General features: G+C 38.6%; 1 protein-coding gene across 2 annotated transcripts in view; it reads left to right on the top strand.

Annotated features, from left to right (window-relative positions):
- Positions 1 to 18,146, top strand: part of LOC129731353 (cartilage oligomeric matrix protein) — a 531,272-nt gene that overhangs the window by 181,668 nt on the left and 331,458 nt on the right. For both annotated transcript variants that reach the window (XM_055691254.1, XM_055691255.1), the window contains exons 6-9: positions 8,268 to 8,421; positions 8,608 to 8,754; positions 8,812 to 8,991; positions 9,060 to 9,177. In XM_055691254.1, the coding sequence (XP_055547229.1) occupies positions 8,268 to 8,421; positions 8,608 to 8,754; positions 8,812 to 8,991; positions 9,060 to 9,177 (599 nt within the window). The remainder of the gene's footprint in view (positions 1 to 8,267; positions 8,422 to 8,607; positions 8,755 to 8,811; positions 8,992 to 9,059; positions 9,178 to 18,146) is intronic.

An 18,146-nucleotide genomic window follows, 5' to 3' on the forward strand; every position in this document is an offset into this window, starting at 1 on the left:
TGATGACGTCTAAGGAAAAGTTGTCTATGAAATAGTGGAGAATAAATCCTCATTATTGGACAATGTATAATTTCATCGCAGTACTCAGAAAAAATAGGCGGAATCAAAAATCTCGTAATTTCTGCATAAAACAGCGTTTAAAGTTTAGGCGGTCATCCAATATGAGCATTTGTGGAACAGTATAATACTATTGCACTTCCCTCGCCATGTTTGATTTTGGGAGATTTCAACTCTCATGGCGTGGCTTGGGGTTTCCCTTCTAATGATAATCGCTCCTCTTTAATCTATTATCTTTGTGACGACTTCGACATGACAATTTTTAAACAACGGGAATATGACACGTGTCCCAAAACCTCCAGCGCAACCCAGCGCTTTACGGTTGGATTGCACATGGAAGGTAATCCTCGATCCCCTCGGTAGGTATTACCAATGGATCAAAACGCCCACAATCGATTGACATCCCGTATAATCTCACCCAAAACATCGATTGGAAACTAAACGAGGAAAAGATCTCACAAACTGTCGAGTCGATTCATGATCTTCCTTCACTTGAAGAATATAACCTCTTCGCGGGCTAGATTCTCGACGCCGCGTTTCAAGCCCAAACGAAGCGATATCCCGGCGTGAAAATTAACAAACGGCCTCCCACCCCGTGGTATGACAAAGAGTGCTCCGATGTCTACACGAAAAAATCCGACGCGTTTAAGGCCTTCTTTTGGAAGAAAGGACCCGACGACTTCAATCGGTATTTGGAGCTTGAGAACAAGTTTAAAATATTGGTTCGAGCAAAGAAACGCAGTTATTGGCGTCGGTTGGTTAACGAAACTTGGAGGGAGACATCGATGAGCACTGATCAATACTCTGATCATAAAAAGTATTTCCAGTATATTTGTAAATAGTTAATAATTGTAAAATTGTAAATTTGTAAATAGTGTGCATGTTAAATTGGTAAAACTTAGATTATTCTTACGAGCTAGTATTAAATCTAAATTTAGGCTAAACATACTTAACTTATAACGTAACGCAAGACTACTAAACGCACTCTGTAGAGTTCATTCTCTGATAAGAGAGATGTAGCGAGAGGAGAATATGATAGCCAGATACCGATACCAATTATACCTAGTTCTGTACAAACCGATCAGTAGAAATTAAAACCCCAATCGAACCACACGGAATAATTGTTTTACTCGAGCAAGGGTACAAAGGCCAGTTTGATAGCTTTTCTATTCTATTGTGCTATCCGACTTCGAAGTGAAGTTTTCAGCTCCGCTATTCTCGTGCGCTAAGAAACCCGTTGCCACCAGCGTGACAGGCACGGTGAATTTTTTTACGGCTGAAGTGGAGACCAGCGATTAATTCACGCCAAATGGTGAAGCGGTAGATCGTCGATATTTCCTCTCCAGGGGATTTTGGTACCGTTCTGGGTGAACGGGAAGCAAAACCTCCAAAGTCCGGCATCACAGCATCCACGGCTCGATCAAGCACTCTGTGGAGCACAGCTCGAAGAATGCGAAATCGTAATGTAGCCAACGAAAGCGAAGTGTCTTCAAGTCGGTGGATGTTTGATTTTGCCAGGAAAGTATGTTCGGACTCTGTTCCTGTGCAAAATATTGTTCGCGATACGTCCCGGGTCACGACGTCTTTTTCGATGGCAGAACTTTCAGTTGCCCTCCTGTTCTGCAACAATAACGCGCCTGGGTTGGATAGAATTAAATTCAATTTGTTGAAGAATCTGCCCGGCAATAAGTTCTTGTAGCAAAATATTGTATCGCAGGATGGGAGGCAAGTCCATTGCAAGATACCGTGGACAATTTGTTTGCTTGGGCTCTAAAGCTAGGTATCGAATTCTCTGCGGAGAAGACTGAGATAGTAGTTTTTTCTAGGAAGCGTGAGCCTGCTCAGCTCCATTTGCAGATGATGGGTGAAACGATCACTCAGGCTATGGTGTATAAATATCATGGCGTCTGGTTCGATTCGAAAGGCACCTGGGATTGCCATATTAGGTACCTGATAAAAAAAATGCCAACAAAGAGTGAATTTTCTCCGGACAATAACTGGGTCATGGTTGGAAGCCCACCCAAGAGACCTAATGAGGATTGATCAAACAACGATTTTATCGGTGCTTTTTGCTTCCGCGCCGCTGAAAACACCCATCTATCAAGCAGGAACGATTGCAATAATTGCAATATCGTTGTTTACGTATCGCCTTAGGTTGCATGCACTCGACCCATACGAAGAGTTTGGAAGTTTCGGCGGGCGTTCCCCCATTGAAAGACCGCTTTTGGGATCTTACCACTCGTATTCTCATCAAATGTGAGGTTTTGAACCCCTTAGTAATTAAAAATTTCGATAGGCAAGTTGAACTTCATTCTCAAACCCGTTTCATGACTTTGTATTTTAATCACATGTCCCAAAGTATAAATCCTTCCTCATACACCCCCAATCGTGTAACTTTGTTAGATACTTCTAATTCTACAGTGTTTTTCGATACATCCATAATATAAGAAACTCGTGGAATCCCGGATCATATACGCTTGCAGCAGATTACTAAAGTATTTTTTAATAAATATAAAAACATCAACTGCGACAATGCGTTTTATACTAACGGATCACTTCTCGATGGGTCCACTGGCTTCGGTATCTTCAATAACAATTTAACCGTCTCTTATAAGCTTAATAATCTTGCTTCTGTTTACGTCGCAGAATTAGCTGCTATTCAGTATACCCTAGGGATTATCGAAAAAATGCCCAAGGACCATTATTTCATCTTTACGGACAGTCTCAGTTCTATTGAGGCTCTCCGATGGATGAAAAATGCAAATCACTCTCCGTATTTCCTGGGCAAAATACGGGAACATTTGAGTGCTTTATACGAAAAATCTTTTCAGATTACCTTAGTGTGGGTCCCTTCTCATTGTTCGTTTCCAGACAATGAGAAAGCGGACACTTTGGCTAAGGTGGGCGCAATAAACAATAAACGATAGACGAATTGCCTACAATGATTTTTTGCAAATCTCACGTCAGAGTACGCTTGTCAAATAGCAGACCTCGTGGGATAAGGGAGAACTGGGAAGGTGGCAACACAGCATCATTCCCAAGGTTTCCCTTGTTGGGGCAGCACAAAGGTTGCGATCAGCAATCGATTTTGAACAGCAAAATGCCTTTTTTCAAGGCAAATAAACAAGTAATTGAAGGATGAAAATTTCCTAGCATCAACACAAGCAAACATTCTTCGCGGGATCCTAGCAATCAAATTCTGTTGTAGTTTATTCAGTTAATACCCCCACTGTTGGGACAGCACAAAGGCTGCGATCAACATAACCGATTTTGAAAAACAAACTGCCCTGTTAGAACGCATTCACAAAGGCAGTTAATTCGAATATGCAGAGCTAATATGAAGTCGATTCAGTCAATCAGCATTAACAGAATTTCATCGTCTCCCAGCTGCCAAGTTGCAACATGATGCAACACGCAACAACGAGCAAACGAAATCGCTTGATGTTACAAACCGCAATAAAATACGGGTTAAAACCGTTGCGTGTGTGAGAGCACCATCGGTGTTTATTCGCTGGAAACAAATATCGAATGCGAATTGTGGAATAGTTCGTCTAAAGAATATTAGAGAATTAGACAACTGAACTGAAGGGCGTGGCCTATTACGTAGCACCCTTCGGCTATAAAAGAGTGTTTCTGGGAAAACTAGCTACATTCATTAGTCGGAAGGTGAACTGGATGGACCGTCCACAACGTTGACAGCAGTAGCAGCAAATATCGGCACTCAGCAGTTGCAGTAACAAACCATAGCAGCGGGTCGCGCCTGTGGCTGCCTTCAAATTAAGCACTTGCCCTGTGGTTGGTCACCATATCTCAGGAGCAGCGCGGTTCTTTTCGCTTCTCAGCGTGTGTCGTCAGACTGCCGTTATTGCCCCACTACTGAGGCAGCATAAAAGTTGCCATCAGCAAATCCAATTTTGAGCAGCAAAATGCTTTTCTCAAGGCAAATAAACCAATATTTGAAGGTTAATAATTTTTTTACAACTCAAGCGAGCAATCTGTGCTGGATAGTAGCAATTTAAATCTGCAGTAGCCGTCTAATTTACAGAATGTGGAACAGCTTTCACAGCTCGTGTTTTCAGTGTCTTTATTACCCCACTGTTGAGGCAGCACAAAGCAAGCATTAGTAGACTTTGACTCATTAATGAAACACCTACAACAATGCATTTGTTAATAGTGTTCGTAGTTCTACGTCAGTTATGCGGTCGTGTCTTGGATACAACCTCCTACTTTTTTGCATAAAACAGCGTTTAAAGTTTAGACGGCAGGGTTTGGCACTATTGGCACTAGTTTTAAAAGACAGCTTGTTAAAAATGCTTCAAAATGCATTTAGTCCGATCCTGCGCAGAGTACCCTTCTTTCGAAGAGAAACAACGAGTGTTCGGCACATATCGGATTTTAAAAATGTAAATTCAAATTGCACACTGCAAACCGTCAATAGAATAACAAATAGCTTGTATTAGTCTGATAATAACAACGTTTTCAAACATGTTTCAATATACTATGGTTGGTTATAATTTCGGCTGAGCAGTCTTGAATAAGTAGAACGATCTGGTTTTTTACTGTCAGTAAAAAACAGTGAAAAACAAGATCGTTCTACTTATTCAAGACTGCTCAGCCGAAATTATAACCAACCATCGTACAATTCCCAAAAGTCGAACTCTCATACAACAATCATGTTTCAGTATAATTAATCAAATTTTTTTTCATAGTTTAACTCATCTGTATTCCGATAATGAACGATTAAATTCAACTTAACGATTAAAGATTGGATCACCATCACTGAGTATAGAAGACAGAGTATTTGCGAGAGTATATTGTAGGCGGCGTTCAGCAGAGTGATTGTCCGGTAATTACAGCACAATACATTTCATCCACTTCTCTGGTACTCGTTCTTCCTCACAAATCTTGACAATGACAAATCTTAACAATGACCCAATCACCTCCTCCACCTCCTGGAGATCGGTGGCTGGAATCCTGTTGTCTTTTTCTCGTGCACCAAGATCGGTTGCCATACCGTCCTCGCGGTGATCAATACAACACGTAGACGACCGATGTTTCTTATGCAGCAAACGAGCCACCATCGATTCCATCGATGGTGACATCGGCGACTCTAGGAAGGTACGACGACAACCTGACGCAGCAGTTATCGAGTCGGCGAGGTAGACAATTGTATTTCACAGCTTGGACGGGCAGTTCTTTTTAGACCTTCAAAAAAGCAAGTTCAAAGTTAGAATCGTGTAAAATGCGTTGATAAATAAGTAATAACTATTAATAACACCTTTTTTAAAACAAAGATTATTGGATCTATAACTATTGAATATACTCATCGCTCATATGATCGCATCACTTATCAAGGTGAATCCTTATCCATCTTACCGTCTCCTTCTTGTGATCTTTGTGGAGATGCAGTGGTATGCATGGTCACCAAACAACAAAAGCCACTACCGTCTTTCTAACTGATCATAAAAAAACTATTGAGTCACTCAAACTTGTACAATGAGAATGATCGATCACTACGAGCCTCATTCAGTTTGATTTGCACAGTAAATTTCACTGATTCGGATCAATCACGTGAAAGAATTGCGTGAAGAAATTCAACGTCAGAGGGATGAAATCGGACAATTGCGAAGCCTGATTGAGAACTGCGCAGGGTGTCAGAAGGCACCTGGATCATTGCGGAAAAGCTGTCATTGCAGTAATCCTTGCTTTCCAGAACTAACAATTAGTTACTCTGAATTTCTGCAGGTGTACACTGCTATGATACGCAAGCTGGAATGAGGTGTGGACATTGTCCACGAGGATACGTTGGAGATGGCATAAACTGCAAACCTGGAGTAACTTGTGCGGAGAGACCATGTTTCTCGTAAATATTCTTCGGTTGTTCAATATTTCTAATTCTAATATTTTTATCTCTGAGAAACATGAGTGAGCTCAAAATGTCTTCAGAATACGTTTCTTTTCATAACTTTTGAACCACAAGTTCAATCTTTATAAAATTCGAAAGTTATTTAAAAAAAAAATTCAAAAGGGTATTTCAGGTAGCCCGTTCATTTGAAACCAATTTTGTTCAAATCGGTTGTGTAGTTTTTGAGATAATGATGTTGCATGATTTTTACATTTTGATACATAACCTCTAAACTATGAATCCGATTTAAATAAAATCTATTAGGGTCTTATGGGGCAACTAGACCTTTCATTTGCAATATTTCATGAAAATCGGTTCAGCCATCACTGAGAAAAGTGAGTGAGAATAAAGTTCTGCACATACACACACACACACATACAGAAAATGCTCAGCTTGTCGAGCTGAGTCGAGTGATATATGCCATTCTGCCCTTTGGAGCACTTTGATACATTCGGTTTTGCAAGTGATTGCTATACCTTTCTAGGATAAAGGCCAAAATGTAAAAAATGTGTTTTACTTTAATATCTATGATAAAAATGTTGCGTTATGTTGTTTTTGTTTTAATTATGTAGATTTAACGTTTGTTTTTTTACTTGTAACTTCAAACTTTTTTATATCTATGCTAAATATTTAAACTCGCAGCTTTGAGATTTTTACATTTTGCCTATCTCCTAGAAAGGTATAGCAATCATTGAAAAAACCAAAGGTATCAAAGTGCTCCAAAGGGTCGGATCTCGTATATCAATCGACTTAGTTCGACGAGCTGAGCATTTTCTGTATGTGTGTGTGTGTATGTGTGTGTGTGTATGTGTGTGTATGTGTATGTGTGTGTGTATGTAACGGTCGAATTTCTCAGAGATGGCTGGACCGATTTTCATAAAACCAATTGCAAATAAAAGGTCTAATTACCCCATTAGAGCCTATTGAATTTCATTGTGATCGGATTTTTAGTTTCAAGGTTATGTATCAAAATGTGAAAATCTTAAAATTTTATTATCTCAGAAACTACTCAACCGATTTGAACGAAATTGGTATCAAAAGAACGGCTTGTTTATTGAATCATTTGTAAAATAGTTTTATGATGATTGAACATGTTGTTCAAAAGTTATGCAAAGGAAAATGTTTCAAAGACTGTTTAAACTCACTCTCTTTTCTCAGAGATGGCTGGACTGATTCACACAAAATTCATTTGATATGGAAGGTCTTATTGCCCCATAAGACCCTATTGACTTTTATTGTTATTGGATTTTAACTTTGTCCGTTATGTATAATAATGTAAAATCATATAAATAGAAACATGTTTCTAAGACTGCTTGAACTCACCCACAATTCTCAGAGATGGCTGGACCGATTTTCACGAAATAAGTTGCAATAGAAAGGTCTAGTTGCCTGATAAGACCTTATTGAATTTTATTATAATCGGACTGTAACTTTGTCTGTTATGTATAAAAATGTAAAAGTTATGAAACTCCATTATATCAGAAAGTACACAACCGATTTGAACAAAATACGTATCAAATGAACGTCTTCCAAATCCCTAAATAACGAATTTTATGATGATTGAACATGTAGTCCGAAGGTTATGAAAAGAAACGTGTTCAGAAAACCTTTTAAATTCATTCAAAGATGTTTTCCAAAAACCGGATCTTATAATGAAGTATGGAGTTGATTCCTGGCCTCTGAACATCATCCCGGTTACAGAAAAACTCACATTAGGTAATGTTTGTCCCTTTTAGACTGGTTTCCATCAACCGGAAGCAAATATCTAAAAATTTAAAATGGTGCCGTCTGAAGATTATTTCTGGCCTCCGGGTATCATACCGCTTCTCTAAATCGTATTATATGATATTTGTCACTTTAGGCTGTTGATCGGAAACTGTCGCCATCTCCGCCATCGAAATACCCAGATTAGGCAGTTCGGCAATTTTATGATGGAATTTATGATTATCAGGCAAGTGGTCATCTGGATTAAAAATGGGGTTTGTGGTCGGATTCTGGCCACTGGCAACTTCATTAGTTTAAGCTAAGTTACCTTATAGTTATAAATTTCCTTTAAAACCTTATTACTAATATTTTTTCCCTTTCGGCAAATGAGAATTTCTCGGGAATTCAATGTCTGGAGACATTGCAAATCAAAAATACACTGATGGTTTTTTTACACAGAAAATAATATCCTTCGATTTCATTATTAGAATCATAAGATGGATTCGTGGACTTGAAAACAAACGATCTGCGATGACTCAAGATCTACGATAAACATGCTTACGAACGTGCTTACAACTTTTTCAACTTATGTTTTTTTCAGTTCAGGGAACGTAAATATCCGCTTTATTTGGACTCCTCTGTAGAAAACGCACTTTCAAGAACCAGTTGTCAGAATTTGCTTAAACGTAAGCATTCACAAAAAACAGGATCAACAGGAAAGTTACTGAAGAACAAGAAATCTGTTTACGAGCAAGGTAAATCCCAACTCTAATATTGAAATCTAGTTCTAAAGTAGCTTTTAATTGTTCCAATCCAGATTTAGTTTTTGAAATTGAAAAATTATTGAATCTTTCTGTTGGACAAATATTAAAAAAAACTTACCCTATTTAGTTATATAAAAGCAAATATAATAATGAAAAAAATTCTTCTGTTTCGCTTAGTTGAAAGTATACTCCCATATGAACGGAATAAAAAGCGAGATGTTCGAAACTGGCATCGAGGAAATGAGAGATATCGTGAAGAACGCTTTGAAGTTAGAAACACTAATAACAGAGGTGATATCCCGATTATACACGGAGATTGTGATGGTAATTTTTAATATACATCAAAAGGTAGGTAATTTATACAGTATTATATTATTCTAGAAAACTTATCAAAATCGTTGAATGAACTAATTGCGTTGGTGAAAGAACTACGTGAAGAAATTCGACGCCAGAGGGATGAAATCGGACAATTACGAAGCCTGATTGAGAACTGCGCAGGGTGTCAGAAGGCACCTGAACCATTGCGGGAAAGCTGTCAGAGCAGTAATCCTTGCTTTCCCGGTATGGCTTTGAATAAGTTGTAATATTTATAACCAGAACTAACAATTAGTTACTCTGAATTTCTGCAGGTGTGCACTGCTATGATACGCAAGCTGGAATGAGGTGTGGACATTGTCCACGAGGATACGTTGGAGATGGCATAAATTGCAAACCTGGAGTAACTTGTGCGGAGAGACCATGTTTCTCGTAAATATTCTTCGGTTGTCAGAAATAATGTTTATTGTTTTATCGTTTTTAATATTTTTCCAAATTCAATGGAGCATGAATTGGTATTTTTTGTCATTCCCTTTGGCACTACCACATTTTTCATTAAAAATTTTTCATCAAAGTATCTACGATATAGATGAGTTGAATAAACATATATAGAGGCTTACTGATGCTTCTGAAACATTTTACAACATCTACATTAGGAAAACTCTGTAGACCTCTAGTTCTGTGATTACCTAGTGGTGTGGTTCCACTAGTATCAGTTTTAATTTTCGGGTAAGCAGAGCACAATTTTCGTACAGAAATTTAGGTCCAGCATGCTGCACGCTGCATCATTTAAAAAGTATAAATTCTTCTAAAACTGTTACTACATTTTAGTAAATGCTTCAGATTATGTTTTATGTTATGGAGATTGCATCAATATGAATGACTCCTCGGTATAAACTTATGTATACATATACAGATATTATATAATCGAGGATGCGTCTGTGTACACAAAAATCACAATTGTCGGAAAAGTATTAATTACAAATAGATTACGGATCATCTCATAAATAATATCAAAAAAATGTAAAAAATGTGTTTTACTTTAATATCGATGATAAAAATGTTGCATTATGTTGTTTTTGTTCTAATTATGTAGACTTAACGTTTGTCTTTTTACTTGTAACTTCAAACTTTTTTATATCTATGCTAAATATTTAAACTCGCAGCTTTTTGAGATTTTTACATTTCTTTGATTTCTCAAACATATTACACATACTTTTTTCGTACTGGATGACTATTTTTCATGCATTACTATCCCTAGTGATAGTAAAAAACTAGTACCAAAATTTGGAAAATCGCAGTTAAAATTAAAGCTAAAATTTCTGTATTACGATGATTAAACTCGTAATCGTATTTCAACTTTTTTATTACGCCATATACAAGAAGGAATGATTTCTTGCAATGCATTGTTTACCGTTGTCAAAAAATTGTTTCAGTTGAGTTTTGCCTCTAAATGAACCGAAAAAAGTATAATACTTGAACGGATCCGGAAATATATTTTCTGTCGAGAATTGGGTGATTATCGATTTAATTGATTTTGTGATTGAGCGTAAATTTGCCCTTAAATCATGCTATTGCGAACGTACTCGAAACGTTGCTATTAAAACTATCGAATAGTGTTAATGCACGAGCTGAAAAAATGCGAATCTGCTGTATTCATACAATCAAAGCAAAGCAAAGCCTTGGTGCTACATTCCGATTCGGAACTCGACCTCCTGTTTATTATAAACAGACTTCGCAGCCAACTGTTAAATGTACAGGACAGTTGCGGGGCTAGCGCTACGATCCTACAGACACTAACAGTCTCTCTCGAGCCGAAACCGGAACCTACGACTACTTGGCTTGTTAGGCCAGCATCGTAACTCGAGACCATCTGGGAGTATTAAGTTTTAAAGTTGTTTATTTTCTAGCTCATTTGCGTTAGCTTGACGGAGCAGTGTTTACAATACATTCTATTTTTACAGGGTAAAAACAAACTTGTTAGAGGGAGTCATCGCTACACCCGATTTACAGTGAAAGAAGAATGAGTAATCAGATAAGATACCAAAAAAAACGTTTGTTTTAAAGTTTAATATCCGCATTTTTCAAAAAACAGTATAGCTCTGACATATACTGGAGATCACCACTTCCCAGAATGTCTCTAACGGGTAGGGACGTTGCGATACCATTAAACATCGATAGTTAGGATCGATACCTGTATCGAGAGCAAGTACCGATATTGCGATAGTATCGAGGTTAACGTATCGATACCTAAATGTATCGTTGTGCGATACCAGTTCATTCAAAATATAAGTCATAATTCTTTTTTATTATTTATTCCTCAAGATAAAACGTTTAATTCAATTAAACCAGTTATATAGACCATTTTACAAGATGTTTCTGAACTCAATCTATGAAGGAAATTTTGACAGAAAGCTCGGAACCGCTGACATAACGTACGTAAAAGCAACATCATCAACAGCAGAATACGTGACACCTGTCAGTTCCTGAAATGGTCTATAAATTTACTGAATCTAGAAACACCAGCATCTGCAGAAACTTAGTCGAAAGTCGATTACGCTTTTCCTTAATAATTGACCCTGTTTTCGAAAAGAGCCGCTTGCATGGCTTGGTAGATTTTACCTTCGGATCTGCATGACCGAAAAGGAAAAGGATCGTTCCCGTAGGTTAATCTATAGAATTTTCTGTTAAATTGGCATTGCTGATGCTTTTCTGCTTCGTTCGTTCTTCTTTACAGGGTTGTTTTGAGTCTTTTCGATACTGAGAGGTGTGTATCGATATTGATGAAGTATCGCTGGTAGAACATCGATACCAAATATCCAAGTATCGGAAGTAGAAGGATCGATTCTGTATTAGTATCGGTGGTATCGCAACGTCCCTACTAACGGGTACATTTGCTTGTCTTCCTCGGGCCCGAAGGGAATCTATTAGCTTGGACCTAACATCAGATTTTTTGGCACACGACCAAACAATGTGCTCGATGTCGTGGTAGCCATCGCCACAAACGCAGTGATTACTGTCCACAAGCCTTATAACGAAAAAGATGCGTGTTTAACGTGTAGTGATTGGACATAAGTTTTGATATCATTCGAATGAAGTCCCGACTTACATCCAACCCCTCGATTCATGCTTTCGTCGATACCTTAGGAGAAATGGAATGTAGCCACCGTCCCAGTTCATCTGTATCCCATGATAATTGCCAACTATTGAGTGTTCTCTGACGCAAAATACTATAAAATTCATCATAAGAAATTGGTCTACTATAAATATCGCCATCAATAGCACCCACCTTAGCTAAAGAGTCAGCCTTTTCATTGCCCGGAATCGAACAATGAGAAGGTACCCACGCTAAGGTAACCTGATAATTTTTATCTGTGAAAGCACTTAAAAACCGCCGTATTTTTCCCAGGAAATACGGGATGTGCTTCACAGTCTTCATCGATCGCATAGCCTCAATGGCACTGAGACTGTCTGGGAAGATGAAGTAGTGGTCTATGGGCAGGGTTTCGATGATCCCAAGAGAGTACTGAATAGCAGCAAGTTCTGCGACGTACACGGAAGCAGGAGCATCGAGTTTGTAGGAGGCGGTAAAATTTTCGTGTAAAACACCGAAGCCAGTGGACTCATCCAGATTAGATCCGTCAGTATAAAAACTTTTATCACAGCTCACAGCTTTTATCAAACTCATTTAAAAAAATCTTACGGATTTCTTGCGGTCGTAATTGATCCGGGATACCAATAATGTTTTTTTTTTCATGGTGGTGTCGAAGAATATAGCATAATTAGAAGTATTTAAAAGTGCGACATTGGAGGAATCGTGTGAAGAAGGATTAATATTTTGAACCATGTAGTCAAAATATAAAGTCATAAATCTGGATTGAGATTGAAGGTCGACCAACCTCTCGAAATTTTCAATTACTAATGGGTTCATGATCGTACATCGAATAAGTAACCGGTAAGAGAGACTCCGAAAACGATGTTTCAACGGAAGAATACCCGCTAGCACTTCACGACTCTTCGTATGGGTCGACTGCATGCGACCTAAGGCAATACGCAAACAACGATATTGTATTCGCTCCAGTTTGATCAAATGTGTGTTTGCTGCGGAGCGGAAGCAAAAACACCCGTACTCGATTACAGACAATATTGTTGTTTGGTAAAGCCTCAGAAGGTTTCCTGGGTGGGCACCCCACCAGGTTCCGGTAATCGTACGAAAAAAATTAATCCTCTGTTGGCATTTTCGTGTTAGATACCTAATATGACAAGCCCAGGTGCATTTAGAGTCGAGCCAGACCCCGAGATATTCAGCGACTAAAACCTGAGAGATCGTTTTACCCGTTAGTAGGAGCTGCAGCTGAGCTGGGCTATGCTTCCTCGAAAAAACGACCAGCTCAGTTTTCTCCGGAGAGAATTCGATACCCAGCTTGAGAGCCCATTCAGACAAATTGTCTAGTCTCATAACGCTTCCAATCAATGTTACGTGTGAGGTCGTATGACATATTGATTGGATTCGCGGGAGTTGAACCATTAGCAATTGAGATAACGATTGGAAGATGATCACTACCGTGAGGATCATTGATTACTTTCCACTGGCAATCTAAAGCTAGTGATGTCGAGCAAAGGGATAGGTCAAGCACACTTTCACGTGCTGGAGGATTAGGTACACGTGTCGCTTCCCCAGTATTCAAAAGTGTCATATTGAAGTCGTCGATCAAGTAACAAATTAAAGAAGATCGGGCGTCGTCGTATTGCGATCCTCATTGCAAACAGTGGGAGTTAAAATCTCCCAAAATCAAAAAAGGTGCGGGAAGCAATTCTGCTATGTCAGAAAGATGCCTCTGTTCAATCCGCACGGATGGAGGAATATATATCGAAGCAATGCAAAGGTCTTTTCCATTCATATTTGTTTTTAATGGCAACGACTTCAATATTCGAGATCCGCGGGAGGTTGATTCTAAAAAAGGAGTAGCACTTTCTGATCCCTCAAAGTACCCCTCCACCATGTGAGTCTCGGTCTCGACGGATAATGTTAAAATCGTGGAAATTGGGTTGATTATTTGAATTTAGGAAAGTTTCACAAAGCGCAAAAGCGTCACAATTATAAGTGTTTATTAAATGAGAAAATAAATCGAGTTTGGGGATGATACTTCTGCAATTCCACTGTAATACAGTGATAAAATTCCTAACCTCTTTCGCCGTATTAGTCATCGAAAGATATGATAGCTGAAATGAGGAGCCAAGTTGCTGCTAGTTGTTTCAAAAATGTTTTCACTGTAGGGAGAAGGGCAAGAAAAATGTTTTTAAGGGGATCTGTTATGTTGAATGTTTTGAATATCCAGTCCACAATATCAGAGAAATTTATAAACCCTGTTTCTTTTTTATCCTCTGATCGAGAAATAGGTGCACGAGGGGTTTTTGGTGCCCCAGGAAGCAGTGGGTACTCCTGGTTAGATTTGAAATTAAAACCGGGAGGTACTTGCTTCGGTTTTTCTTCACCGCTTCCTTTTTGCGTAGGTTTATTGGTCATTCCGCTAGGGGTTATCTTACGACCTTTGCGAGAAAGATTAGGAGATTTTATTATTCTCCTCTTCCTAGAACCTTCTGGCATGGCATAAGAACACCCTTCGACGGGATCGTCAGATGTACCCTCATCGGTTGGCAAAAAGGAAAAGATGTTTCCTGTCGAGGGTGGCTCAGCTCTCTTTAGCATTTCTGCAAAAGAGTGCTTTGATCGTTCCTTGAGGGAACGCTTTATTTTCTCCTCGCGCTGTTTGTACGCGGGACATGCCAAAAGGTCATGCCGAGTTCCTTCGCAGTAAAGACACTTTTCAGTGTCCTCGTTGCAAGCGGTCTCAGCATGATTGCCTCCGCATTTGCTGCAGCATACCTTGTTGCAACAGTAGGTGGCTGTATGACCTAACTGCTTGCAGTTCTGGCAATGCATGACCCGCGGTACAAACAGGCGTACAGGCAGACGAACCCTGTCCAAAAGGACGTAGTTCGGCAGAGCAGATCCGGCAAAGGTTATCCGAAAGGAATCCAAAGGGGAGAATTTCTTCTTCCCTTCTACGATGGATACTGAATGCAGTTGCTTGACATTCAGTATTTTTACATTTTTCATTAAGGGGTTTTTGAAACAGCCAGCCCCATAACGAAAAATGTCATCGACTGTGAGATTCCCTTCGGTAATCACACCGCCGATCTCCACGTCCTTGGCAGGGATGTACACGCGATACTCTCGCGTAAGGAGCTCGCAGCTAGCAATCGCGTTTGCTTGCTTCAAGCTACTCACGACAACTCGCAGTTTATTCGGTCTCACCTTGGTTATTTCGGTTACGGCCGATAACTTTTTTGCCAGTCCTTGCCAATTTGTATTATGTTTAACGGCTTCTTCATGGGCCGGAAAAAGACAAAAAATGGACCTATAGCAGTCTCTCTTGAACCTTTAACGCGAGCAGACGTTCGGAGATTAGCTCATCGATATTGTTTTACTTAACAAAGGATTTAGTTTCTTTTGTTACACACTAGTCTTGTGATTGCAACTGTTCAGCCACTCGATTAAAATGGAAGCAATGGCAGACCGTAGTTATACGAGAAAAAATACTTTCATCATCGATTTTACGAATATTCCCAGACAAATTCGTGATACGGAAATAGTGTCTTTCTTAGAGGAAAATTGTGTATGACACATGAGCAAGTGATTTCATTGCAACCGAAAAGAAATCGTATCTTTATTGAAACGACCAGCTTAGAAATCGCTCAAGGTTATGTCGAGACCCATGACGCGAAACACGTGATCAACGTTGAGAACCACGAATACGCTATTCGTCTGACAATGGTAGATGGCGGAGTAAATGTAAAAGTTCGTGATATTCCGCCGCAATGAAACAATGATGTAATTATGAACAATTTGAAGCAGTATGGACAAGTATTAAGCATCAAAGACGACGAGCGGGATCTGGGTATATTGAAGGGAAAAAAGAACGGTACACGTACGGTTAGAATGGTGATTCGAAAGCAAATTCCTTCTTATGTGAGGATAATGAATGAACTCGCTTTCATCACGTATCCAAATCAGCAGCATACCTGTAAATCATGTCAACAACCTATTCATCCGACCAAGAAGTGCTCTGAAGTCGCACAGAACAAGAATCAAATCTCGAAACGTTTGCAAACAGGTCAGGATCCATCTGAGGATCAAAGCCTGTACGAGCACCACATCTCCACCCCCTCGTCGCTGTTCCCCAATACGTACGCCAACTCAGTAATTTCAGGAAGGAGTGCAGTAAATCTGAACCGGCTAAACCAGACTCATCGCGATTCAGCAGCAGCTGTAATGGTAGCACAAAAACGTGGACGAGACAGTCTTGAAACATCAAACGAGGGAGGACAAAATTTGACGCTCTTGGATGTTGTAAGGAAGATGGCTCCACCCGCCGAGAAAACACAGGACGGGAACGATATCGAAATGTAATATTTTTCGAATATCAGTTTTGAAAACGACTTCTTCAATGGACAACGTTAACGATCTTCGTACATATACAATAGCAACTATCAACCTAAATGGGATATCTACAACGAATAAGATACAAGCTTTGAATACTTTTGTTAGATTGTTAGACATTGATGTAGTATTTATGCAAGAGGTAGAATCCAAAAGAATTGATTTATACGGATATAACATGGTTTTCAATATAGATGAAAGACGACGAGGTACGGCAATTGCGGTTAAAAGACATTTTAAAATTTCTAACACTGAGCGAAGTTTAGACGGTAGAATTTTGACAACACGATTTGAGGGACATGCGACTTTGTGTAACATATACGCCCCTTCCGGGACTGTTAATTATTCCGATCGAGAAGCATTTTTCAGCAATCGTTTACCCTTTTTCATGAGATCGGCTTTTGAATATGTAATTTTTGGTGGAGACTTCAATTCTGTTATACGTGCAGAGAATTCTTCTGGAACGAGAAATTTTAGCACATCACTGAAAAGACTAATTGATTCTTTGCAGTTAGTGGACACTTGGTTAGTTAAAAATACAGGTTTAAACGAATATAGTTTCATTAGAAATCGTTCTTTCTCGCGCATAGATAGAATCTATGTAAATAAGCAGTTGAAAGATAAAATATCTGCGGCTCATTTTCAAGTTGCGGCGGTCTCTGATCATAAAGTGTATGTCATGAGATTAAATTTCCCCAGAACCCCAATAAAATATTGTCAAGGAATATGGGCTTTGAAAAATATTGCTTTAACAGATGAGAACTTGAATGACTTTGCTTATAAGTGGTAGTACTGGATTAGACAAAAAAGACATTATAATTCATGGATAAATTGGTGGGTTGAGTATGCTAAACCGAAAATAGGTTCATTTTTCAAGACAACAACAGAAGAATTTTCCAGTTTTTACTACAGACCAAACCCTTTGTTTAATGAGAATAAAACTATTAGTACATGTCAACTACAAGTCTCAAACACAAGAAGAAAAAATACTGCTATGGATTTCATAAGAATAGGCGGAAGAATTATTGAAGATCCAGTTGAACGCGACAATATAATAGTCCAGCATTTCGAGAAGCTATATTCCGTTACTGTAAATTTGTTTCCAAATACTGATTTTATTCCACAAAAAAACAATTGACATGCAATTACCCGAAAATATAATGTTAATGCAAGATATAACAGAGGAAGAAATAAATATAGCTATAAAACAAAGTCAATCAAAAAAATCCCCCGGATTAGATGGTTTAACACGAGATTTTTACGTTAAAACCTGGCCAATAATAAAAACAGAATTTTCTTTTGTTTTGAATGATGCAATAAATTGTAACATTCCAAAGAAGTTTTCAGATGGTATTATTGTACCAATCAAGAAGAAAACTACAGTTGATAGCTTGGATGGTTTTAGGCCAATTTCGCTTCTTAATTTTGATTATAAATGTTTCACGAAAGTAATGAAAAATAGACTGATAAAAGTAACGCCCTTTTTAATGACAGAATATCAGAAGTGCTCGAACAAAAATAAAACAATTCATGAAGGGTTCTGTGCAATAAGAGATGAGATAACCAATTCAATTTTTAAAAAAAGACCAGCTGCAGTAATATCCTTCGATTTAGCCCAAGCCTTCGACAGAGTAGAACCAAGATACGTAGAAGATATAATATTAAAGATGGGATTGAATCCTAGATTTATAAACTTATATAAATCACTAACTGGAAATTAATCAATGGTAATCTGTCTGACGAAATTAAAATATCTCGTTCTGTGAGACAAGGAGATCCTCTCTCAATGATTTTATTTGTGCTACAGCTAGAACCCTTTATACAAAAACTAGGATCAATATGTAACGGTCAAAATGAAATATTGACAGTATTTGCCGATGACATAACATGTATAATT

The sequence above is a fragment of the Wyeomyia smithii genome, chromosome 3 (genome assembly GCF_029784165.1).
Source record: "Wyeomyia smithii strain HCP4-BCI-WySm-NY-G18 chromosome 3, ASM2978416v1, whole genome shotgun sequence".
Classification (NCBI taxonomy): Eukaryota; Metazoa; Arthropoda; class Insecta; order Diptera; family Culicidae; genus Wyeomyia; species Wyeomyia smithii.